This window comes from Bacillus rossius, chromosome 10 (assembly GCF_032445375.1).
Source record: "Bacillus rossius redtenbacheri isolate Brsri chromosome 10, Brsri_v3, whole genome shotgun sequence".
NCBI lineage: Eukaryota > Metazoa > Arthropoda > Insecta > Phasmatodea > Bacillidae > Bacillus > Bacillus rossius.
Genome location: NC_086337.1, coordinates 3,897,112 through 3,921,861, shown reverse-complemented (window position 1 = coordinate 3,921,861; position 24,750 = coordinate 3,897,112). Strand labels below are relative to the sequence as shown.

Below are 24,750 nucleotides of genomic sequence, written 5' to 3'. Positions count from 1 at the left end.
CCCTGTTAAGTTCTTATATCAAGATAATTTTCTCTGAACCATTAATTTCACTGTCGTAAAATCTTGTGTTGATTTTTGAAGGGAAAAAAAATCTATGAAAGAATAAAATAAAAAGCATAATGAGCTATTTACAAAGACAAATCTATATTTGTTATTTATTTAGTAGTAACTCACAAGTTCATCTCTGTTTACCAATAATAGAATCGGCCCCGCCTGAGTTGTCGTCGAAGTGTGTTTTTGAATTATACCAGTAACCATTCCAGACCCTACTTTACAGTGCAGAGCTGTGTTTCAGGGTGCATGGTGTCTCTCGCACTCTCATGGATTCACAACTGCGGCGCGCTGAGCTCGTGGAATACCTTGCGGAAATGCGATCACATCAGGCCGGGTGACAGTGGCAGGTATGAGAAATAACCTGGTCAGTCATGTTCGTAACACGTGGGAAGCTTCAGCTGAGTTCCAGCCTAGACAACCTAGAGTGCGAGACCTCCCACCATGTCCAATAATTCATTAAATAATAAGTTGTTTTTCAGTTAATTGAAAAATCTGTTGCAGTTGGAGGCTTCAGTACCTTCTGGGATTCTTGAGTTTCTGAATGAGGTAGACCGTATAGCCCGACTGCAGTAAGTCTCAGAGTCAGATCTTCTTGAACCATTCGTAAGTACGTGCGGAAGTACTTTCATGCAGCTGCTGAAGGAAGTTATCATGGGAAAGCAAACTTTTGCGGAATTCAAGAGGCAAGTTTTCAGCTTGTGTGTCCACCTAGAGTTCTGGGAACGTGTAAGAGAGACCTTGATACAGGTTCCAGCAACCCAACGAGCCAGTTGCCAATCTGGGGGCCTCAAGTTGCCCATCTCGGAGCTCCAGTTGTTTCAGTTAATTTTATCTAATCTTTCACCCCTAGTGTCACAACATTGTTCCATGTTGCCGCCACCCACGAGTCTCGTCGCACTGCGTCAGTGAAGTGGCGAAGAGGATGAAACGTGCGCTTCGGCATTCAGAGGCCCGCCGGCTCCTCCCCTTCCCTCGTTCCCCTTATAGCCCCCTCCCGCACTCCCTTGTGACGTCCGCGTGACGTAGGCGCCTCCTTCCAGGCCTACTGAATGCGACACTAGCGCCATCTGGATTTTTTATATATAGGGCTGTAATTATTTTGCTTGTTCTGTTCTGTTCCGGGAGCGATCGCCGTGAGGGGTGCTTCGGCTTCGCGCCGTGTTACGCATGGCTACGAGGTGTTCTCTGGTCGGTGTCTTACATTTTTTTTTTTTGATAATTATGTAATTTGCCTTCTGCGTCATGTTTGGCTTGCCTTCTTTTTGGCCTCTTAAAGTAATGTTTGCTGGACACCGAATTAGTTTCGTAATTTCCTGGTTTGCATTGCCAGTGTGTTTCACCTTGTGCATTTCTTTGAATTTGTTTTTTGCTTTCGACCCATTTTCCGTCGGGGCGTTTGTCGTTTTTCTCCGCCGCACCTCTCACGTCCGGACAGACAGCATTCTACCTGCTATTACCATGATTTAAATAACGTTAGCACATAACATTTGTATATTGGCTATTTGTATTGCTCATCAGTACAGTGGAATCTCAGTACTAAGTACTTACAGGGACCTCAAGTTTTTGTACTTAGTACTGAAAGTACTTAGTACTGAAACATACATACATATCATCTTTACAAAGAGAAAAAAAAAAATTAAAAAATACAAAAATAGCGATATTGTAAGATACATTATTTTTTAGCCAACATCTGACTTCAGTTTAAACATTGGTGTGTATGTATAATTTAAGTTTAGTTACTTTTAAAAAATGTGTTATTTCAGTTTGTTTTTGAGCTTGAATGATGCTCTGTTGAACTAAATGTTCTATCTCATATTATGTCTTCGCAACTGCGACTTGCTTTTTTCCTTTGTCTAGTTCTCTGAGTATTTCCACTTTTTCCTTAAGCGTGAATTGCTTTCGTTTCTTTTTATCTCCATTTATCTCATTTTGCAGCACAAATACAATGCGGTGTCTAAATAACGTAACCTGAAAATAAACTCAACAATAACAATAAAATATCCCGGCACAGACGTCAAACAGTATATTAGCGTAGCATAACACTATTGTCTAAATAATTAATACTACTCTCAAAATTCCATGTTTCGATGTATCGAATGGTGTTGTGTTGCTCACGTCGCATACTACGTATGGTATAATCTATGGAAGTGCGCGCAACTGTTTGTAACTTTGTTTTCAGGGTTTAGAGGTTAGATAATACGTTGTGGTGGTATTTGTGTATGTTTGTTCTACAACATTAATCATTTAGCTGGAAATTTATTTACCAGTTTAAGTAAATTTTGGTGTAGTAATGCCACGCTACGAGTAGAATTTATACGTTATAGTGAAAATATGATACTTTAAACTGAAACCATTTTGCATGGTGAAGATACGATTTTTGGCGGGGACTTAAAAAAAATACGTTAAAGTGAAATATACTTTATAATGAGGTACGTTGTACCGGTATTCTACTGTACCTGTTTACGTAATTCTTTCTTTCATAATTCTTGTTATATGTTGCCCCTCTATATTCATATGGGGCTTGATTTAAAGAATAATAAAATTGTGTATTTTTGTATTTCTGATATTTACGCTTATTTCTTTAGGGGTTACACAACACGTCTGGCACTCTGCCTGTCCCTTTACAAGGGCCATAGTTTTTTTTAATGTTTCTTATTGTTAACGTCATTGAGGTAAAGTGAGGTGGATTTCCCCTTCCCCTTCACGATACTTCAAATTCTGCGCAACTCTGCTTGCGGAGTGTTTTTGCTGTTGTGTTTACTGTTTCAGTGCCATGTCTTCGCCGGGGGTTGCCTGGTTATATAAGCTGCACAAGGAGGAACTCATCCAACATTGCGAAGAAAATCAATTAGAGGCTTCGGCGATGGACACCGTGGCGGTGCTTCGCGCGCGCCTCGCTCAGTTCGTGCGTGACTCGTGTGCAGCCATTCCTGAGCCCCGGACACGGCAGTCCCCTCCTGACGTGAGTCCGCCCACGGGCGCTTCCTTTAATCAGAAGCTCTTCTTTGTAGCCTTAAAGCCGCTCCCCGTGTTGGGCGGAAGCGAGCCGCGTGCCGCTTTGGATTTTGTGATCGCCGCGGAGCGATTGTTTAAATTGAATTTGGTTCCTGCTGAGGCTTTCATGAAAGCCCTACTGAGTAAGTGCACTGGCACTTATGTGCAACTTCTTACGCAGGCTATTTCACATGGAGACGATTTCGCGGCGTTTAAAAAACAGTTGGTTCACACTGTTTGTCCGCCCCGTGTTCTCGACGTGTGTAAACGAGAGCTGGTTTTTCGCTTTCAAAAGCCCGATGAATCTGTCACTCAGTTTGTAAATTCTGTTAGTGATTATGCCGATGCTTTGAGTTTGGGAATTCCTGAAGGGGAATTTGTGCAGTTGATCCTAGGTAATCTTGCGCCGGTGGTGCTTCAGAACTGCGCTATGTTGACACCTCCATCTACCCTGAATGCCTTACGTGAGTGGGGCGGTGAGGTAGAAAGCCGTATCGCTGCGGCAAGCAAGTACCGCTCTGAATTTCCCGTGTCTACGCGCGGCGCTGACTCTAAGTCGCCACCTTTCAGTAGAGAATATTTTCCCCCCAGGCATGTCGGCATGACTGACTGTCGGCCTGCTACTTATGCGCGACCACCTGACGGAAGTGCATGTTACGGCGACGCCGCGCCTGTTTTCGAGAGACGCGCCCCAGTGAGTGACGTGTTACGTCATTCGTTAGAAGAGTTGCTTCCGCATGTCGCCTCACGCGCCGGGGTGCGCGCTCATGTGAACGAGTCTCCCGGCGGGCCGGCCCGTCCGCGTGGCCGCCCGACCGGCGGTATCCATGCTTGTGTAAGCGAGCCGCCTGTCGCGCTTGCTAGCCCCCGCGGTGTGTCGAGCGGCGCGGCGCTTGCTCGCGTAAGCGAGCCGCCCCTTGCCGCGACCTTGAACTTGGCCGTGAATAACGCAGCTGCGCTCCCCGCTAGGATTGATACTCGCGGCCGTGGCCGATGTGCTAATTGTTGTGTTTTCGGACACGTTACGGCCGAGTGCACTAGTTCTCGAGTTAATGCTGGCGAAAGGCGGTGTTTCCGCTGCGGTCAGGCGGGCCATTACCGAGTCCAATATCCGGGAAACCGGCATTGACGACACGCAGGAAGGGTCGTAGTCGTCGTGTTATGCGCAAATCCTTTCCTCAAGCGTTTTTACATTTTCTTCCCTTACTTGTACTGGGTAATTTTTACCCCGCTCTCGTCGATACAGGAGCCACTTGTTCGTGCATCAGTGAGGCATGTTTTGACAGTTTGCTTAGCCAGCATCGTCATTTGAAGCGTTTCGTTGTCAATGAGCCTGATGTAATCATTTCCGTGGCCAATGGCGACATCGTGCGCGCCCGTCGCTCGGTGATTTTACACTTTAAGGTTCACAGATTTTCTTGGAGTTGGAAGTTTATTGTGGTTTCTGGACTTGCGTCTAATTTTGTTTTGGGTCTCGATTTCCTTAGTAACACGCGTTGCGTGTTGGATTTGCATAGACACGAGTTGTCTTTTGGTTTTGCGCCATCTATAAAAATTCAGCTGCGGCACGAAAAACGCGTGCCCATTGTCATGTCCTGTAAGGAACTGTCGAGTCACGAATCCGACCAGGCTATCGCTGACTTAGTAAGCGAGTTTCCAGATGTGATAACCCGCAAGATTGGCAGGTGTGATGTACTGCCTTATCGATTCTATGTGAGGGATGAGGTACCCGTTCGCAGCAGATATATAAAAGTGTCACCCCCGAAACTTCAGTTCATGAGAGAAATTATTCAAAAATTGTTGGCTGCCGATGTTATTACCCCATCTACATCCGATTTCAGTACCCCAACCTTCTTGGTACCCAAGAAGGACAGTACGGAATGGCGATTAGTTCACAATTTCCAGGAATTGAATCAGAAGATTATTGATGACAGATGGCCATTACCTACAGTGGAGAGTGCTCTACAGCACTTGGGCAAGGCTCGTATATTTTCTGTTATCGACCTTAATCATAGTTTCCACCAATGTCTGTTGGACCCAAGTTGCCGTAAATATACTGCCTTTTCAACCCCTTTCGGTCATTACCAGTTTAATAGAATTCCTATGGGCGTCAGTTTTGGCAGCCAGGCCTTGAGCCGCGTGCTTGATCACGTGTTAAGTGATTTCAAATTTTGTTTTGTTTTCAACTACATTGACAACATTATTGTATATAGCAATTCTTTTGAGGAGCACCTTGACCACCTAAGGGAGGTTTTCCTTCGCCTTCGTGCTGCCAAACTTACGGTCAATCCTAAGAAAATTTCCCTTGGCCGAAAGTTCTTGAAGTTCCTGGGCTATGTTATTTCCGAGGGCTCCTTGCTCATGGACCCGGATAAGGTTGCCCCCATTGTCGCCTTCCCCAGACCTAAGAATATCAAGGGTGTGCAACGTTTTTTGGGCATGCTTGGGTATTATTCCCGCTTCATCAAGAATTTTGCTGCCCTTTGTGCCCCCTTAAATGCCCTTCGTAAAAAGGACGTTCCCTTTGTTTGGGGCCCCGAACAGGAAAAGGCGTTCGCTACCCTGAAGTCTCAATTGGGCTCTCCTCCCGTTCTGGTCCTGCCTGATTTCAGCAAGCGTTTTGCCCTGTTTGTTGATGCCTCGTCCATTGCTCTAGGAGCAGTTCTCGGCCACCTGGAAGAGGGCAAACTCCGGCCAATAGCCTTCGCCAGCCGCTCGTTACTGGAGTCTGAACGAAAGTTAGGTACTTACGAGAAGGAGGCTCTTGCCTGCCTGTTCGGCTTGGAAAAGTTCGAATGTTATCTCGACTGTAGGGAATTCGATCTTTTTACAGATAATCAGGCTTTGAGCTGGCTCTGTAACCATCCTCAACAACTGGGCAAGCTGGGACGTTGGATACTTCGTCTTTCTCGTTTTAACTTTGTTATCCATCATGTTCGAGGAGCCGACAATGTAGTGGCCGACACGCTTTCGCGGATGTTTTGTCCCGAGGAGTTTTTGGTTGAAGAGAACGAGTCACCTAGTCCCGATGAACTCCTATGTGTGTGCAAGGTTTTCCCGGAGTCCTACCTTAATGTTCGTGAGTGTCAGCTTGACGACGTTGTTTGTCAGAAAATCCGTAAGGACTTGCGAGACAAGAAAGTGGTCCCATTTGTGGAGGAACAGGGTCTGATTTATTTTACTGGCAGCTCGGGTCGAGCTCGTAAGGCAGTTGTGCCATTAATATTAAGGCCTATGGTACTTAAATACTACCATTCGTCCCTGATCGGAGGCCATCTTGGTATGGATAAAACCTTCCGCCGCATTTCTGCGCATTTATACTGGCCGGATCTTCGCAACGACGTTCGTGCCTTTGTCAGATCCTGTCATGATTGCCAGATTTCGAAGCCACCCCAAAACACGAGGGTGGCACCCTGGCATGTTGTCCATCTAGATATCTTTGGACCATTGACGCGCTCGCGTAAGGGTAATATATGCTTGCTTGTCTTGGTCGATATTTTCACTAAATTTGTCATACTTCTACCTCTAAAAAACATGAAAGCAGTTTCGATTGTCAAAGCCCTTCGGGAACAAGTGTGGAAGCTCTTTGGAGCCCCTGCCATGCTCGTGTCTGATAATGCCAGATACTTCCAGTCTAACATCTACAAGGATATGTGCTTTGAATGGGCAATTAAACCTATCTATAGTTCGGCATATTTCCCTCAGGGCAACCAATCAGAGCGTGTCAACAAGGTGCTCAAGGGGGTTCTCACTTCCTTTTATCATTCAGATCAGACACTTTGGGATTCCGATCTGGACTACATTAACATGGGTCTTAACTCTGCTGTGCACTCCGCCACCGGTTTTCCTCCTTCCATTCCCTTTTTGGGCCGCGAGCTCACTCACCCTCTCCTGAATCTCTGGGGACTGCCGTCTCTAAGCTCCGCCCTAACTGAGGCTGACCTCGAGAAAATTCTTGATCTTGTTCCTTGTAATCTCCAGAAGGCCCGCCACATTGTCGAGACGCAGTACAACAAAACTAGGCAGCCCCATGGTTTTAAGGTTGGCGATATTGTTCTGGTGCGTTCATATGTTCTCCCTTCTTTAGCGGCACAAATCAATGTTAAGTTGCTTCCCCCATATGAGGGCCCGTTCACTATTGTGCGTTTTTTGGGCAGTAATACTGTACTTCTCCAGGATTGTAAGAAAAAATCCAGGTATAAAAAGTCCCATGTAAGCCAGCTGAAAGTTTATGTGTCTTAACGTGTAAGTTGTTTTGTTAGTAAGTATTAGCAGGTTTTCTCTCCCGTTGTATTTTTATTGATTTTACCTGCATGTCATTAATGAATATTCATCTGGAGCTACTTGCTCTGGCCTAGCCTTATTGTTAAAATTTTCCCATGTAAGTTTGGAATTATTTTCTAGGGATAGTTTAAGACTTGTATTTTAACAGTTATAGCCATATTATGATTTATTATTTATGTCCTAATAATCTTTGAATAAGTGTTTATGGTACGCAACTAGTATGGCAGCCCATCTCTATAAAGGGTTGTTGGCTGAGTGGGGTGCTATTTTTTTTACAAGGTATTTTATGTTTTATTGTATATTTATTCCCTTCTAAACTATGTGAATCTTTCCAGTGCACTGGAAAGTAAGTTGTGTGATTGGGAAGCTATATTTTTAGTATTTGTGGGTGGCGCAGTGTGTTGTATGTTTTTCTTTGTAATTTCCTCTCCGCCACTCCATTATCCTGCTGCTGGCGAGCCGTCTTCGCCGCCTTTCTTCAGTCATCACCCAGCGAAGAGAGGAGACGTCCACTCTTCACTGCCTGCGTCACGCTCTTCGGCGGCTCCTGCTTCCTACGTGTTATGGACATAAGCCTCGACAGTGACTGCGCCATCTCTTCTCGTCGGTGTGCCCGCCGCTCCTGCTGGTTGTCTCCTACGAGGTGGGCCCTCTCGTAGTGTTAGAGACTTCCGTGTACTGTTTACGCAGCCCCTGCCTAGCCCAGAGATTCGTCGAGCAGTGATTCCTGCTGTGGCGCGCTTCGTCGGAGTGTTTGTGATGTGGCAGCACGCTGGCGCCCCTCTTCGAGCGCCGCTGCGAGCCGCCTCCCCTCCGTGCACTGCTGCGCCCGGCGGTGATGCCCTGTGAGACTTGCAGTTTCGGGCTGGATCGGAAACTGTGATATGTACCTGCTCTTATTCTCCGTTACCGCCGCCACCTCTTCTAGTTCGCCTGCCACCAGCCCTTGTGGTGTTTTGGGGGCGGGCGCTTGCGCTGTGTGTCGTGTGGCGGCTTCTTCATGGATTGTGCTTTAGATACTTCTTCCTGCTTATCGCCGTCCCGCGCTGCTGGGGTGCTCCGGGCGCTGCAGTCCTGCTCGAAAATTCCCCCGTCTGCGGACTGGACTTGGTGCGTGTGAGCCATCTGTACTCCAGCTGCCTACTGGCGTCGCTGAGTTTTCACTCTACTTCGAAGAAACCACATACAAGATACTCTACTCGTTGCTCCTCGTATCGTCGCATTCATCTGCTTCATCGTCCTGCGGAAGGCTTCGCCAGGGGGCGGGAATTTGCAACGTGCGCTTCGGCATTCAGACGCCAGCCGGCTCCTCCCCTTCCCTCGTTCCCCTTATAGCCCCCTCCCGCACTCCCTTGTGACGTCCGCGTGACGTAGGCGCCTCCTTCCAGGCCTACTGAATGCGACACTAGCGCCATCTGGATTTTTTATATATAGGGCTGTAATTATTTTGCTTGTTCTGTTCTGTTCCGGGAGCGATCGCCGTGAGGGGTGCTTCGGCGTCGCGCCGTGTTACGCATGGCTACGAGGTGTTCTCTGGTCGGTGTCTTACATTTTTTTTTTTTGATAATTATGTAATTTGCCTTCTGCGTCATGTTTGGCTTGCCTCCTTTTTGGCCTCTTAAAGTAATGTTTGCTGGACACCGAATTAGTTTCGTAATTTCCTGGTTTGCATTGCCAGTGTGTTTCACCTTGTGCATTTCTTTGAATTTGTTTTTTGCTTTCGACCCATTTTCCGTCGGGGCGTTTGTCGTTTTTCTCCGCCGCACCTCTCACGTCCGGACAGACAGCATTCTACCTGCTATTACCATGATTTAAATAACGTTAGCACATAACATTTGTATATTGGCTATTTGTATTGCTCATCAGTACCTGTTTACGTAATTCTTTCTTTCATAATTCTTGTTATATGTTGCCCCTCTATATTCATATGGGGCTTGATTTAAAGAATAATAAAATTGTGTATTTTTGTATTTCTGATATTTACGCTTATTTCTTTAGGGGTTACACAACACGTCTGGCACTCTGCCTGTCCCTTTACAAGGGCCATAGTTTTTTTTAATGTTTCTTATTGTTAACGTCATTGAGGTAAAGTGAGGTGGATTTCCCCTTCCCCTTCACGATACTTCAAGGAGAAAGATTGCTTGTCATACAGAAATATCATTCACACTTTCCATCATCCACTGCCAGCGGTTTCACCCGCCCTCCCCCACTTCGCAGATTGAAACACTAGTAGTTCAGAACTGCGAGCAGGCACCGGTCAGGGAGTTGGGGCTTAGTATGGCCAGTGTAATGGGTCGGGCGGGTGTCCTAGCATGTGGCAACTCAGTGCACAATTCTTGGGTGGACATGCTTTCACTGTAAGTGAGCAGGTCATTACCCCACCTAGTGCCCGGGAAACGGACACTGACTGGACAAAGGAGGGGTCTTCACAGTCGGAAATGTGCACTCTCGCCTATGGCCTTAATAACTATGCCCATGTACAGATTTGTGATAAGATTTTCCCTGCCTTAATTGATTCTGGATCTACGCAATCACTCATGAGTAAGCTGCTGTTTAAGATCCTTTGAAGCAAGCACCCTCACTTATCCCGTCATTCCACCATTGGTCCGGAGGTCACTATGTGCGTAGCTGATGGCAAAGTGTTACACTCTAATGTCTCTGCCGTTTCACATATTAAACTGGCACGTTTTTCATGGAACTGGATTTTCATTATAGTTCCCCATTTATCCCATAACCTCATTCTGGGATTGTATTTCCTGAGAAAAACACAATGTGTTCCTGACATCGCTTGCCACGAGCTAAGATTTGGGTTTGTTCTCGGTGTTAAAACTTTTTTAACACAAGAGCACGCTTCGCCCATTGTCATGACGTGCAAGAGCGTGAGTACGATGTCAGATAGGGTTAGGCTATTGCTGATCTCGTCAGCTCTTTTCCTAATGTTGTTACCAAGAGACTAGGTAAGTGTGACCTCTTGCCCTAGTTTTTACCTGAAGGACCAAACTCCCATGAGGTCAAAGTACCATACGGTGTCACCGCCCAAGCTACAAATCATGTGTGATATTATTGACAAGTTGTTGAAAGCCGGCGTTATCACATCCCCCGAATCCGACTACAGTAAGTCTACGTTTTTGGTTCCTAAAAAGGATTCTTCAGAGTTCATAATTTTAAATAACCGAATAATAAGATTTATGACGATGTATGGCCTCTTCCTACGGTGGAAAGTGCCCTCCAGCACCTGGGATAGGCCACAGTGTACTCTGTGATAGACTTAAATGCAAGTTTTCACCAATGCCTACTCCATCCGGATTGTTGCCGAATACTGCATTCTTGACACCATGGGGCCATTTTCAGTTTGACAGAATCCACATGGGTGTTAGTTTTGGCAGTTGGGCATTGAGTCTCATCTTAAAGCACATTTTAGTGAACTTAAGTTAAAATTCGTATTCAATTATATCTACCATAGTCATTTGCTGGCTGCCAATCTCACAGTTAATCTTAACAATTGATTTAAGTAAAGCACACACAAAATTCTGAGGTAAAATCGTTATGGACTCGGATAAGATAGCGCCCATTGTACATTTTCCCCACCCAAGAAACTTGAAGAGGATTCAACATTTCTTTAGGCATGTTAGGTTACTTTGCACGTTTCATACCTAACTTTGCTGCAGCCAGTGCGCCCTTAAGTGTCCTATATAAAAAAAAGAAAAGGGTTTTGCCTGGGGTGAGGCCCAAGAAAAGACATTATATACCCCACCCAACTTTATTCTGCCACAGTTAATAAGCTATTCGCCCTTCAGGTAAAGGGTTTATCAGTGGCTCTGGGGGCTGTCTCTGGACATGTCCAAGACTGTCGTGTGCCAGCTGTATGCTGCTTCAGGCTGACAGACTCCTCGGTACGAACCAGAAAGAGACTCTTGCTTGTCTGTTCGGCGCTGAGAAATTTGCGTCCTATCTTGATTGCCATGAGTTCACCCTATTCATAGATAACCAAACCATAAGTTCGTTATTTAACCACGCCCACCAACTGGGAAAGCTTGGACATTGTTTTTATGTTTCTCAAGGGTTCAGTTTAAAATAAAACATCTTACTCACTATCGCACATTTTCTCGCCGGATGAGTTCGAGGTGAACGAAAGCCCACCCATGCCGGAGACAGAGATGGTGGCGGTATGTGAGTTGTTCCCTGAGAGCTATTGCAACATTTGCGAGCATCAGTGTGAAGATTCCATTTCGTGTGGGCATTAGGAAAGATCTACATGTCAATAATGTGATCCCGTACATCAAAGACGACAACCTCGTATTATTTACAGGGAAAACGGACCGCGTCCGTTAAGTCGTTGTTCTGCTTGCTCTTCATCCCATGATGTTAGCATATTTCCATGCATCATTGGTAAGTGGGCATTCAGGCATTAATAAGACTTTCCGCCGTACAGCCGCACGTCTGGCGTGGCGGGAAATGCGTGCGGATGTTCGTGATTACGTCCGATCCTGCCACGATTGTCAGATTTCTGAGCCCCCGCACAATGCTAGGGTAGACTTGTACGATGCTGATCCGCCTGTTGCCCTTGGCAAGTGTTACACATGGACGTTTTCGGTCCGCTTACGAGGTCACGTAAAGGAAATAATTACTTGCTAATTGTATTAGATATAAATTTTTAATTTGTCATTTTGTTGCCATTACGTAACATGAAGTCCACGTCCAGGACCATGGTGGGTAGTTGTTCGAAGCCTAGCTATCTATAAAGATATGTGCTCTGAGTGGGCAATAAAGCCGGTGTACGGTAGCACCTATTTCCCACAGGGAAACCAGTCAGAACGGGTAAATAAGGTTTTAAAGAGTGTCCTTACCTCCTTCTACCGGAAGGAGCAGACTCTGTGGGACCCATACTTGACTTCATCAATGTAGGGCTCAACGCTACCATCCACTCTGCTTCCGGCTACTCGCGTCTGTGCCTTTCCTCGGGAGGGAGATCTCAAACCATCTACTGAACGAGTGGAGACTGCCTGTGTTCCGACTCGACTTCAGACTACAAGTTGTCACATACAGTGTAAACTGCAGAGAGCACGCGAGTGCGTCGCCCGTAGTTATGTTCACCGTTCAGACCATAATTATCACGTCAGCAATCTTGTACTTTGCCACTGTTTTGTGATGCCTTCATTGGCTGATAAGCATGACGTCAAGTTATTGCCGCTCTATCAGGGGCAGTTTCTTTTAGCTTGTTTTCTGGGCAACAACACTGTGTTGTTGAAGAAAGTGAACAGTACAGGCAAGTAAAGGAAGGCCCACCTGTAGCATCTGAAAAAATTTGATTTTGTTGTTCTAGGTTACAGTTGCTGCCTCTCTTTCCTTCCACCCCCCCCCCTCCTTTTCCTTTGGCATGGCGCCCGGTGGCAAGAAGATTGGCTTCAAGAGGTCTGCTGTTGTCCACCGTTGTTTGGGATGAAGAGATTCAACATGTCTCTGCTCCCCGTCCAGCTGACCTACCCATGAGACCTGAACATCGTCCGCTGGAGGCTGTGGAGAACTGTTGCTGCAGACTGCAGGATGACGTCAGTCTAACTGCCCTGACTGGGAACCTCGCTGCAAGTCCGTGCCTGACAGGGGCACGCCAGCCCGGTGGCCCGGCACGCACGCACATCAGTGCTGAGCACGAGCTCGCAAGTGGCTGGAGCCCACGGCCTTCCTCGGCCGCAAACCACAGATGTCTTGGAGCGCATGCTGGCGGTGATTGCTGTGTTCCTGTTCCTGAACTGTTGCATCGCTACGACCAGTGGAGATGATGGTGTCTGAACTTCCCACTGTGTGTATAAATCTTCGGTGCCGAAGACATTACCTACGAGATTCTAAACTGCCATTCTTTGGGTTTTGTGTGTTCCTGTTTACATAATTCTCACCAACTTTCTTTCGCCACAGAGCAGGGTCAGTCTCGGGCGTTGCTGAGCTCTGTCGTGTGGAGGTGAGGACACTCGCCATCCTGCTGTCACTGTTGTCAGTGGTTCATCTGCTGCCATGTTTAACCAACTTAGAACCTTCAATGCTGATGACTGGTTTAGTTATTTTTGTGAATTCAACGACTGTAGATTTTCCTTAAATGTACTATATATTCGATGAGAACTTTTCAAGGAACTTGACATTCAAGAGTGGGAAAGTTGCACCTGCGCTACAACGTGGGTGCTGGCATCGTAGCTCCGGCTATCATCGGACATGTTCGGCAGTGGTGTTCCCTCCCGTGTGTCGAGGACAGCTGGGCGGATGTGTGGATTGTTTAAGCCAGCGCACTGCATTTCTGTGTCCAGCATTGTGCACTTCTTGGTCGAGTACACTTGCGGTCAACGACGGTGCAGCGGGGTCTGAACACGGGCGCAAGCGAGTTGTCTGGCTTTGCATCTGTTCGAGAGTACTGTATACACTTTAGGGCATTATAATCACTTTAACCAACTTGTTTCAATAAATCCACTAATTCCACTACATCCCTCAACACCGCACATTATTTTCTCATAACCTATATTGGCACGCTGCTGCAAAGTTGTTTGTCTGTTTGGCATAGTGTACGTTTTGGAAAGTGAGCTGCAGATGTACCATGCTGTTTAACACAATCACAAATATAATTTATTGTACCCTGTAACCAGTCAGACTGTTTACAGTTTTTGTTTAATTATTTATTATTGTTCTCAACTAATTTGTGTCAGTTTGTGATTTGTATGTTAGGAGGACAACCAATTTTGACCGTTATATAAGACAACACTACATCAATACATATTTAATTTCAGGGTCTTCTGAACTATTATTCCTTGGAATTTTATTAATCTTGCCTTAGCTTTGCACACACACATTGATTTTATTCTTTATAGATTTCACTTTCTTTCAACTACCTCACCACTGAGGAAGGACTGGGAAATATTTACAGCTCTTTGGTTGGTGTTAGCAACCAAATTCAACAGCGTTGTTAATTAGAAGGAAGAAAGAGGAGAGACGCTGTCGCCACTGCAGAAGGAAGACATTGCGCGAGTTGGGGCTGGCCGCTCGAGGAACAGAAGATGAGCGTCGTCCGCGATCTAATTGAATAGATTCATCTTCTGAAAGTTTGTGAATAGTATTTTCTGACTGCGCATCAGAAAATAATAAGTTTGATGTCTTAGTGAGACTCTTCATTGTCTTTCCTTTTAGAACATTTTGTGCTTCACGATGGAGTTTGCAGCATCCTGCAACGAACTTTCACGACGTTTGGTGAAACCAAATTTAACTACAAACTTTACAGGATAGAGGGATGCTGATTGTTCCTGATTGCATTGTAATTGCTGTAGTTCGCAGTATCAGTAAAGCCCTCCCATTTCCAGTGTTGCTGCATACCACCTAGAGGTCCAGAGAGAAGAGAAGAAGATTTGCTCCCGACTACAGCAGCTAGTTCCGGCATTATTTTATTGTGTGTCCTCCCACATTACTCAGATTAACAAAGTTATGAACTACGGTTGTCCTCTAGCATATCCAAGTCTAGAACAAATATATGCATGGTAATGATCTTTGCATTAGCTGCATTAAGAGCCTTCAGTCAATACTAATATTTACAGTAGAACCTCGATGATACGTTCCCGTTTCATACATTTTCCCGTGTCATACGCAGATTAATTTTGGTCCCGCCGAAAGTACTATATTTACAATGGTTTTCTTTCCCGGAACATACACTTATAAAATCAATAATTTCCCGTTTCATACGCTTTTACGAAGCGGAAAAGTCCTAACATTCAAAATTTTTTTGTTATATTCCTCCTGATAAACTACGTTTTAATGCTTTTATTTTGAAAATCGTTCATTGTTTACCTTTGCAAACGTAAGAAAATAACTTTATCTCACCATAGATATGGAGAGTATCAGGAAGACTGTGCACTTCGCTAGTAGCATCTATGGCAAGCACCAAGCGAGACTAGTGGCGCAAACTAGCAATGATTATGAAAATGGTGTACGCGCTTTACCAAGACACGGATCTCATATTTTGTGCATTCATTAATCTTTGAACTTAATATACCCGTTTGTTATTGTTTTCTTACGATCGGATTGTTTTGTATTTTACGTTTTTCATGTTAAAATTTTATTGAAAATTGTTCTGTTGCATAAAGTTGTTTGTAAGATGAAACAAACAAGCTAAAATTTCTGATTTTCTTTTTACAATAGCCTAATTTGTTTTATTTCTAATTTAGGCTTTGTGACTTTTCTCCCTTCCTCTATGAAAGGACTTCATAACATTTTGTAAGGCCACTGTTTCTCATGTCAGATTTACTTGATTATGGACTGTATTTTACATTTCTGGTGGTTTTATTATATGTATATATAATGATGAATTCATATATTTCATTAATATAATGCAATTATTTACACATTATGTATTTAAGTTTAATCTGACATTGTGCTGGTATGCTAGATTGAAAAAAAAATTATATTATTGCTATTCCCTTTTCATACACTTTCCCGCATCATACACCATTTTTGTGCCCTCCGTTGAAAAGTGTATGATAGGGGTTCTACTGTAAATAAAATTAAAATATCATTATTTGTTTATTCTTGAAGTACAGATTCAACCGTATTGAATTAAAACGTAACTTTTATGCAGAGATACCAGGAACACACAATATGCATAATATTATATTCAATAGTAACAATCACCCTTTCCTCTCACACATTCAGTGGCGTGCTAGCTGGGATAACATGTTGGTAAGTGCATTTATGACAAAATGCAAATTTTTACCACAGTTTGGCGCCCAAAGCATAAACTGAGATTCTTCACAACCTTTTACGAAAAACTAAAATGTAAAATTACATTTTGCCTAATGTGTCTACCAGACAATTGAGCGTAACATTATACTAAAGATGCAAAATATTTGAAAATTAAACAAGCACACCAAAATTCAAATAAATATTCATAGGGCGTGTTACTTTAGTTTATTTTTCCACACTTGTAGGCAGATATAAGCAATGGAAGACAAACTGATACAGTCACCATATGATTTTTTTTGTAGGTTGGTTATCCTGCAACCTAATATTTTGTTTATTTGTTTACATTTATCTACCGCTTGACAGAGAAAAAAATATGCACATACTATATTAATTTTACTCCAATTAATTAAATAAAGGTGATCAAGACACATGGTAACTCAACATATGAAATTCTATTTTAACGCTGTCTTATGGACTGTAAAGTATATTTACCCTATTTTGTTCTTTGTTACGTTTGTCTACTTGGAATTTTCTTGGTGCACGAAACCAGGCCAACTTATGTTTTGTGAGTGATTTTATGAATAAAAACCTTAGCCCCTATTAAGGTTTGTTCAATAAATTACCTGTTTTCCCGAGTCCTCTATCAGTCCGTTTGTGCCTGATGACAGGAACACAACTCAGTTCCCGAAGTGTCACAACTGTTTGTCTTAGTACCGCGTTTTATCGCATAATGGTTGCACATTTTATATTAAAATCATTAAGATCAAGTTTGAAAAGTAGGGGTGCAACAATTATGCGGAAAAAAAAATTTTTTTTTTTTGTTAGGTAAAGTTATTTATAAAACAAAACCCATTCATGGAAACTACGTTTATTTAAAAGTGGAGTATACAAGAGCACGCCAAACAATTTAAATTAATAAGTCATGCAACAAAATTCTTTCTTCAACTTTAAATAGAAAAACCAAAACTGTGGCGCGAACATGAGTCGGAATGCAAAACTATCGCCGTATACACCGTGAAAGAGTGGGGCCATCGAATGTAGTTAACTCGGCACTCGACAGAGAGCGTGCGTTGCATGCAATCGGCGAGATATCGATATTCGATATACATGAAACAACAGAACCAAACATAAATGATGCCAAAAAGTGCTGGCTACATTTTTATAATCAGTACACTGCAGCGACGCAGACATACAGATTAAGGTTGTAACATTTAAAAACATCTTTCAAAGAAAATTACACATCAGACAACTTCGTATTTCTGTTAATTAAATAAGTCAGCTGTAATATCTGAATAAAAATTAGATTTATACTTTAAAATACATCATTTTATACGGAAAAGATACCTACACAAAGCACTCGGCATCTATTAGCGGGACCGAAAACATCATGCGACGTTTACACGAGAAGTTTTTTTATCCAAATTTTGACGACCTAAAATATAGGTGCGACAATTATGCAAGTGCGACGATCATGCAAGTGCGACGATCATGCAAGTGCGACGATCATGCAAGTGCGACGATCATGCAAGTGCGACGATCATGCAAGTGCGACGATCATGCAAGTGCGACGATCATGCAAGTGCGACGATCATGCAAGTGCGACGATCATGCAAGTGCGACGATCATGCAAGTGCGACGATCATGCAAGTGCGACGATCATGCAAGTGCGACGATCATGCAAGTGCGACGATCATGCAAGTGCGACGATCATGCAAGTGCGACGATCATGCAAGTGCGACGATCATGCAAGTGTGACGATCATGCAAGTGCGACGATCATGCAAGTGCGACGATCATGCAAGTGCGACGATCATGCAAGTGCGACGATCATGCGATAAAACAGGGTAAGCCCACAGTGTTTGTCTGTTGTGTTGCCAGAATATCTTATTAGTCACATCGCTGGGTTCGCCTGTGTGTCTCTATGTTGTCGTCATGTTATCCACATTATCTGTTTAGTATCACATTGGGTTTGTTTGTTTGTGTGTGTGGTCCAAGTTCATATTTTGTCTTTATTTACTGTTCTTGATGCAACTGTCCCGTCACTGTCTATCTTCGGTGTTCATCTGTATTGTAATAATTTTCTGACTAATTCCTTCCACGTAATTCTCTGTGCTGTCCATGCAGTTTACCTTTACATTACCTACATCTTGCCTGTTTTCTGTGTGTTGCATATTCATCTCTTTTGTCCATTATTGAAGTTACTTACGACATGAAGTGTAACCAGTTATGGCGTATGTCCAAAGAAACATTTAAATTTGTCTTTACCATTACAAGAACCATTCAAGAACTCATTACAATAAACTACACTATATTTTATTATTGGCATTTCATGGAAGTGTTATAATATTCAGCATTAACTATAAAAATATTGAAATTAAAATTATAAGCAACTGGGAGAAACATGAACTTGGTATTATTTTTCTAGTTAACAACACTATTTCTAACTTGAAAAAATGGCATACCTAGGCTTTTTTCAAATGTCACGTCAAGTAAAAAAAAGTAGCATTTAGGACTCTCTAACTTTCAAGCTGAATCCCAGACATAAATTAGTTTGTAAAACATCTGCCCCAGGCACAAGTGCTAGCAAGCAGGTTAGTTATTATTTATTACTGTAGGAAAAATAGTGCTGGAAAAAATTAACACAGTACTGTTTTTTACGATGGTCTTTGCAAAGTTAGGTATCTCATTTTTATTGATTAACGTGAGACTAGTTCCGACATGCACAATTCCTTACTTAAAATTATTTTGAGAAAATATTGACAGGACATTAGCTGCCTGCACATGAATGTAAAAAATTCACCTTATAGAAGGATTATAAACAATACCAATTTTTTAAATTGAAGTTTAAGTCTTGACTTAGCAGAACCCCACCCTAGCAATTTTAAAAAAGTGTTTTATTTTCGAGAGAAGCTAATATATACTTTGTAACTGTGGTAAATCAGATGGTTAAAAAAGTTAAAGTTCATTACACCATATTTTAATAGTAGTATATTTCATTAAAAATATATTTAGTACTTTGATACTTTTATACTAAGTAAGCCTCTAAAAGTGGCTATTAGTCTATAGGGTTGGTTAACAGGTACAGTAGAACCCCTGTCATACACTTTTCAACGGAGGGCACAAAAATGGTGTATGATGCGGGAAAGTGTATGAAAAGGGAATGGCAATAATAAATTTTTTTTTTCAATCTAGCATACCAGCACAATGTCAGATTAAACTTAAATACATAATTTGTAAATAATTGCATTATATTAATGAAAGATATGAATTCATCATTATATATACATACAATAAAACCACCATAAATATAAAATACAGTCCATAATCAAGTAAAGCAGTCCTTTCTTGGAGAAGGGGAAAAGTCACCAAGCCTAAATTAGAAATTAAAAAAAATAGGCTATTGTAAAAAAAATCAGAAATTTTTTCTTGTTTGTTTCATTTTACATCAACTTTATGCAACATAACATTTTTCAATAAAATTTTAAATTGAGAAACGTAAAATACAAAACAATCTGATCGTAAGAAAACAATAACAAACGGGTATATTCAGTTCAAAGATTAATGAATGCACAAAATATGAGATCCGTGCCTTGGTAAAGCGCGTGCACCATTTTCATAGTCATTGCTAGTTTGCGCCACTAGTCTCGCTTGGTGCTGGCCATAGATGCTACTAGCGAAGTGCACAGTCTTCCTGATACCATCCATATCTATGGTGCGATAAAGTTATTTTCTTACGCTCGCAAAGGTAAACAATGAACGTTTTTCAAAATAAAAGCATTAAAACGTAGTTTATCAGGAGGAATATAACAAACAAAACAATTTGTGAATTTTAGTACTTTTCCGCTTCGTAAAAACGTATGAAACGGGAAATTAATGATTTTATAAGTGTATGTTCCGGGAAAGTAAACCATTGTAAATATAGTACTTTAATTAACCGGCGTATGACACGGGAAGGTATCATGGAGGTTCTACTGCATGTGCATGTGGCTGTTGGTAGCACGCGTGATGCCCGACCAGGGTGGGAGCGGCACTGCACTCACTCGCGGATCCAGACTCGATGAGCACCGGCACAGCGGGGCGGGGCCCGGAGCTCCCCGCCGGCATGTTGACCGGGTTGGAGCGCGCCGGGCGCGAGCCGCCGCCCACACCCACGTCCAGCGCGTCAGACTCCAGCGGCACGGCGCTGCAACACGCCCGCACCGCTGCCAACTGCGCAACACCCTCGCCTCGTCCAACATACAGTTCACTTGCACGTCTGATGCATGTCCGCTTATCAATATGTTACACAGTAATCAAATACAGTTTTGTTTCTTGAAGGTTTCTCGATTTTTACGATAACTTACTGTCTTACTGTTTTGTTTAACAATTAACTTAATTTTTTTAATATCACTTCCACGTTTAATGAAAGGGTTCACACACCACCCCACTTAAATTAATTAACTCATTAACCAGATTAGCCCAAACTGTGTTATCACAAACTGAGCACGAACCAGTGACAAGTGTTGTCTTGGTCAATGTTGGTGTGCGACGGTGACATGTCGTCATTGTTGTGAGGTCTGGATACGAAGGACTTGAACTCGTGAGTAAGTACTTCAAGCTACGAATCAACATATAACTTTGATAGCTTCGCAATGTGTTAACCCAAGAGTCTACAATATAGAACTAAGCTGGTATCTGAAGGTGTTCTGTAAATACGCTTTGACAGGGATTTAATTGTTGCATGACTTTACAGCATCATGTCTTTCAAGTCTATTGCACGTAAGGGAAAATAAGAACTCGTCATCACAAAGACTCGTTCATTGACATGTTGGTGTTGATTTCTTTGTTCATTGTGTCATGTGCCACACTATCATTTTGTTTCATCATTCATCAAAAGACCCAGATCCTGTTCCTGACCTGTCTTACTAATGTTGCACGTTATATACCACTTAGGGTCGAGTTGCATTTGTTTTCGCAGTTAATCCAGAATTGCCAAGTCTTTGTTACGGATGGCTACTAAATATAATGTCCACGATTGATTCATAATATCCATAAAATTCAGTGAGCCTAAAAGCGGTAATTTTTCGGGCTCCGAGGCTAGTGATTCAAGCAAAATTGGTGTATCACCAGGTATGTCTCCAAGCAGTAAAAGTTCTGGTCATCTGCTGCAAACCAGACAAAATTAGTTCAAGGGTCAAGATTTTGGTTTTTTGCCACAAGAATTAGATGTAGACAATAAGTCTGAAGGACAATTTCTTATTTTAATTCTTTGAACGTTCACTATCATTTTATTTTTTTCCATTATAGTAATATTTTTTTGTATTCTTATGTTTTAAAGGAGGGTGTATGTAAATTTCTTGAGGTAATTGCTAGATTATTATAGTAAATTTTAGTTTTATTAAGTGTTCCCTATATTATTCACAATTATAACTAATACATATTACATTTGTAGTAGGATGGTTTGCTTGCTGTAGCTTGAAAACTATACTAAACATTTTAATTTGCTTAGATAGCCTTTTTAAAGACTGAAAAATAATGTCAATGTACTTCTTTGTAAGCATACAATAAAAACATTGAGGACAGAATAATACAAACTAATTATTATTTTCAGTGTTATAAACAGTAAATTGTTGAAAATGTAAGTTTGGATACAGGCTTTTTAGTGCTTTCTTTTTGTAACTGAAACAATCAATAGTTTATTACTTGAAACACCACATAAAAATGTGTTAATAATGCTTATATTATATTTTAAGTGAGGACCGAGAACCGAGAACCAATTTTTCGGAACCAGTACCGAACCGAGAACCAGGAAAAAACAGGAACTGAACCATCACTATTGCAAAGCATCTGGACAGTCGGTTTGTAGAAAAATTTATTGTAGCATGTCAGGTTGGTGAGTCCTAATGCTGTAAATATGTTCCCAAATTTTTTCACTAAATCTATACAAGTTTCCTCATTTCGCCACGTTTTGACTGAAACCAATCACTGGGCAGGCACTGCTTATGAATGAGTTTGCATTCCATGTTTCTACTCTCTCAACTGTCAAATTAATATTTTAAAAAAAAAATTAATAAAAGATGTTACTAAATATGTACCTAAATAACATGTATAACGTATTTACCCGTGGAAGGGTCACACATTTTATGCAGATTTTTAGTTTAAAAAATACAGTGCAAACCTTATACAAGTTTTTTACTTGAGAAAAAAATATTAACATTGGTCAGTGTAGTTAAATATATGAATAACTACCTAGTCTATGTTGCAGTAGTATAATTTATTTTGTTGAAAAATCTGAGCCGTGTATGATAAACTCTGTGAACAGCACAGTCTGCCCCAGCACAAGTTTCTCGCTGTCTGCAACATGCATGCTAGTTTTTATAGAAGGTCAGTAGCCAGAAAGGGAAACACTGGTATAAAAGTAATTATTCTTTCCTATATTTTTTTGTTTGGAAGTGCAGGAATATGAGAGGCCACAGAGTAGAGAGGGGGAGAGACAAGCGGGCTCAGGTCTGCCAAATCACATCGACGTAATAACACCCCCTCTCACAATAATAACACCCCCTCTCACAGTAATAACATGCTCTCTCACAGAAATAACACCCCCTCTCACAATAATAACACCCCCTCTCACAGTAATAACATGCTCTCTCACAGAAATAACACCCCCTCTCACAATAATAACACCCCCTCTCACAGTAATAACATGCTCTCTAACAGAAATAACACCCCCTCTCACAATAATAACACCCCCTCTCACACAAATAACACCCCTCTCTCACAGTAATAACATCCCCTCTCACAGTAATAACACCCCCTCTCACAATAATAACACCCCCTCTCACAATAATAACACCCACTCTCACAGTAATAACATGCTCTCTCACAGAAATAACACCCCCTCTCGCAATAATAACACCCCCTCTCACAGTAATAACATGCTCTCTCACAGAAATAATATGCTCTCACACAAATAACACCCTCTCTCACACAAATAACACCCCTCTAACAATAATAACACCCCCTCTCACAGTAATAACATGCTCTCACAGTAACAACACATCCTCTCACAATAATAACACCCCCTCTCACAATAATAACATCCCCTCTCACAATAATAACACCCCCTCTCACAATAATAACACCCCCTCTCACAATAATAACACCCCCTCTCACAGTAATAACATGCTCTCTCACAGAAATAACACCCCCTCTCACAGAAATAACACCCCCTCTCACAGTAATAACATGCTCTCTCACAGAAATAACATGCTCTCTCACACAAATAACACCCCCTCTCACACAAATAGCACCCCCTCTCACAATAATAACACCCCCTCTCACAATAATAACACCCCCTCTCACAGTAATAACATGCTCTCACACAGAAATAACACCCCCTCTCACAGAAATAACACCCCCTCTCACAGTAATAACATGCTCTCTCACAGTAATAACATGCTCTCTCACAGAAATAACATGCTCTCTCACACAAATAACACCCACTCTCACACAAATAACATCCCTGTCTCACAGAAATAACACCCCCTCTCACAATAATAACACCTCCTCTCACAATAATAACACCCCCTCTCACAATAATAAGTCCACTGTGATTGTAGACATTTATAGGTTTTGGATATAAGCTTAAGAATATAATGAGAATAATGAGAGAAATTTTTAATTCATCTTGATCACTATGACCAATACAAGAAACAAGTTGGTGTGTAATAAATGTTATTAATTTTGTGCGTACGCAAGTTGAGCATATTTACATTTATAATTTACGCTACCATTTACAAAACAGGACCATTATAAGTTACTCGGTTTTCGTGATCTGTTTAGTTTCCCATGTCCTCTCCCAAACGGCCTTGCGAGTACCTTCTATGTTTTTGAAATAAGCCATGTTATGACAGTAGTTACAGTAAATAAGTATTGTGGTGTAACAATCCTCACCAGATGCAGGTGTGGCGTACCTGGTTGAGCTGGCGTAGGTCTTGAAGGAGAACTGCGGGCCCATCCAGAGGCGGCGGTGGGGCCCGGCGTGCGTCACGATCTCCACCTGGGACAGCCAGCGCTCCTCGCCGGGGTCGCTCGGGGGCGGCAGGCGCTCGGGGACGGCCACCAGGGGGCTGGAGGCGGGCAGCGGGGGCTGCAGCTCGGCCCAGTGGCGGGACCGCAGCAGCTGCCACTGGGCCTTGGCCTCCACCTCCAGGTCCAGGGGCGTGTCGTCGCACACCTTCTCCTTGGCCACTCCTGCGCAGCACGACACACAGTTCCCGCCGTGCGCTCCCGTTACACAGCACACGAGCAGTCATCGATAACACCACGGCCCCTGGACAACACCTGGGCTTCCACTGGGTCCTAAAACAATCTCCCGGACAAACATCTCCTACACGACTAATATCTCAACAGCAAGTACAAGTGGAATTGTTCACACCTGTAATAGGTTTACCGTAAAGCACTATGGAGTTAAATAAACCTGATTACCTATTTTTATCAAGTGTTTTTACATTGAGGTCACAAAAATATTATCACGAAAGTGTGCATTTAAACCCTACAACTGAATAGTAGCTGCGTAAGCAAACTATGTTACCAATTAATATACAGTGATACCAGCTAAACACACAGAAAATGTTAATCTCGTTAGTGATTGAAAGTACAGTGTTTTATCGCATAATCGTAGCACATTTTATACTAAAATCAAGTTTGAAAAGTAGGAGTGCGATTTTTA

General features: G+C 42.5%; 1 protein-coding gene across 4 annotated transcripts in view; it reads right to left on the bottom strand.

Moving 5' to 3' along the window:
- The window catches only part of LOC134535723 (breast carcinoma-amplified sequence 3 homolog), a 213,312-nt gene that overhangs the window by 151,782 nt on the left and 36,780 nt on the right, over positions 1–24,750 (bottom strand). For all 4 annotated transcript variants that reach the window (XM_063374937.1, XM_063374936.1, XM_063374938.1 and 1 more), the window contains exons 8-9: positions 23,993–24,272; positions 20,081–20,223 (exon numbers count right to left, since the gene is read on the bottom strand). In XM_063374937.1, coding sequence (XP_063231007.1) covers positions 20,081–20,223; positions 23,993–24,272 — 423 coding nt within the window. The remainder of the gene's footprint in view (positions 1–20,080; positions 20,224–23,992; positions 24,273–24,750) is intronic.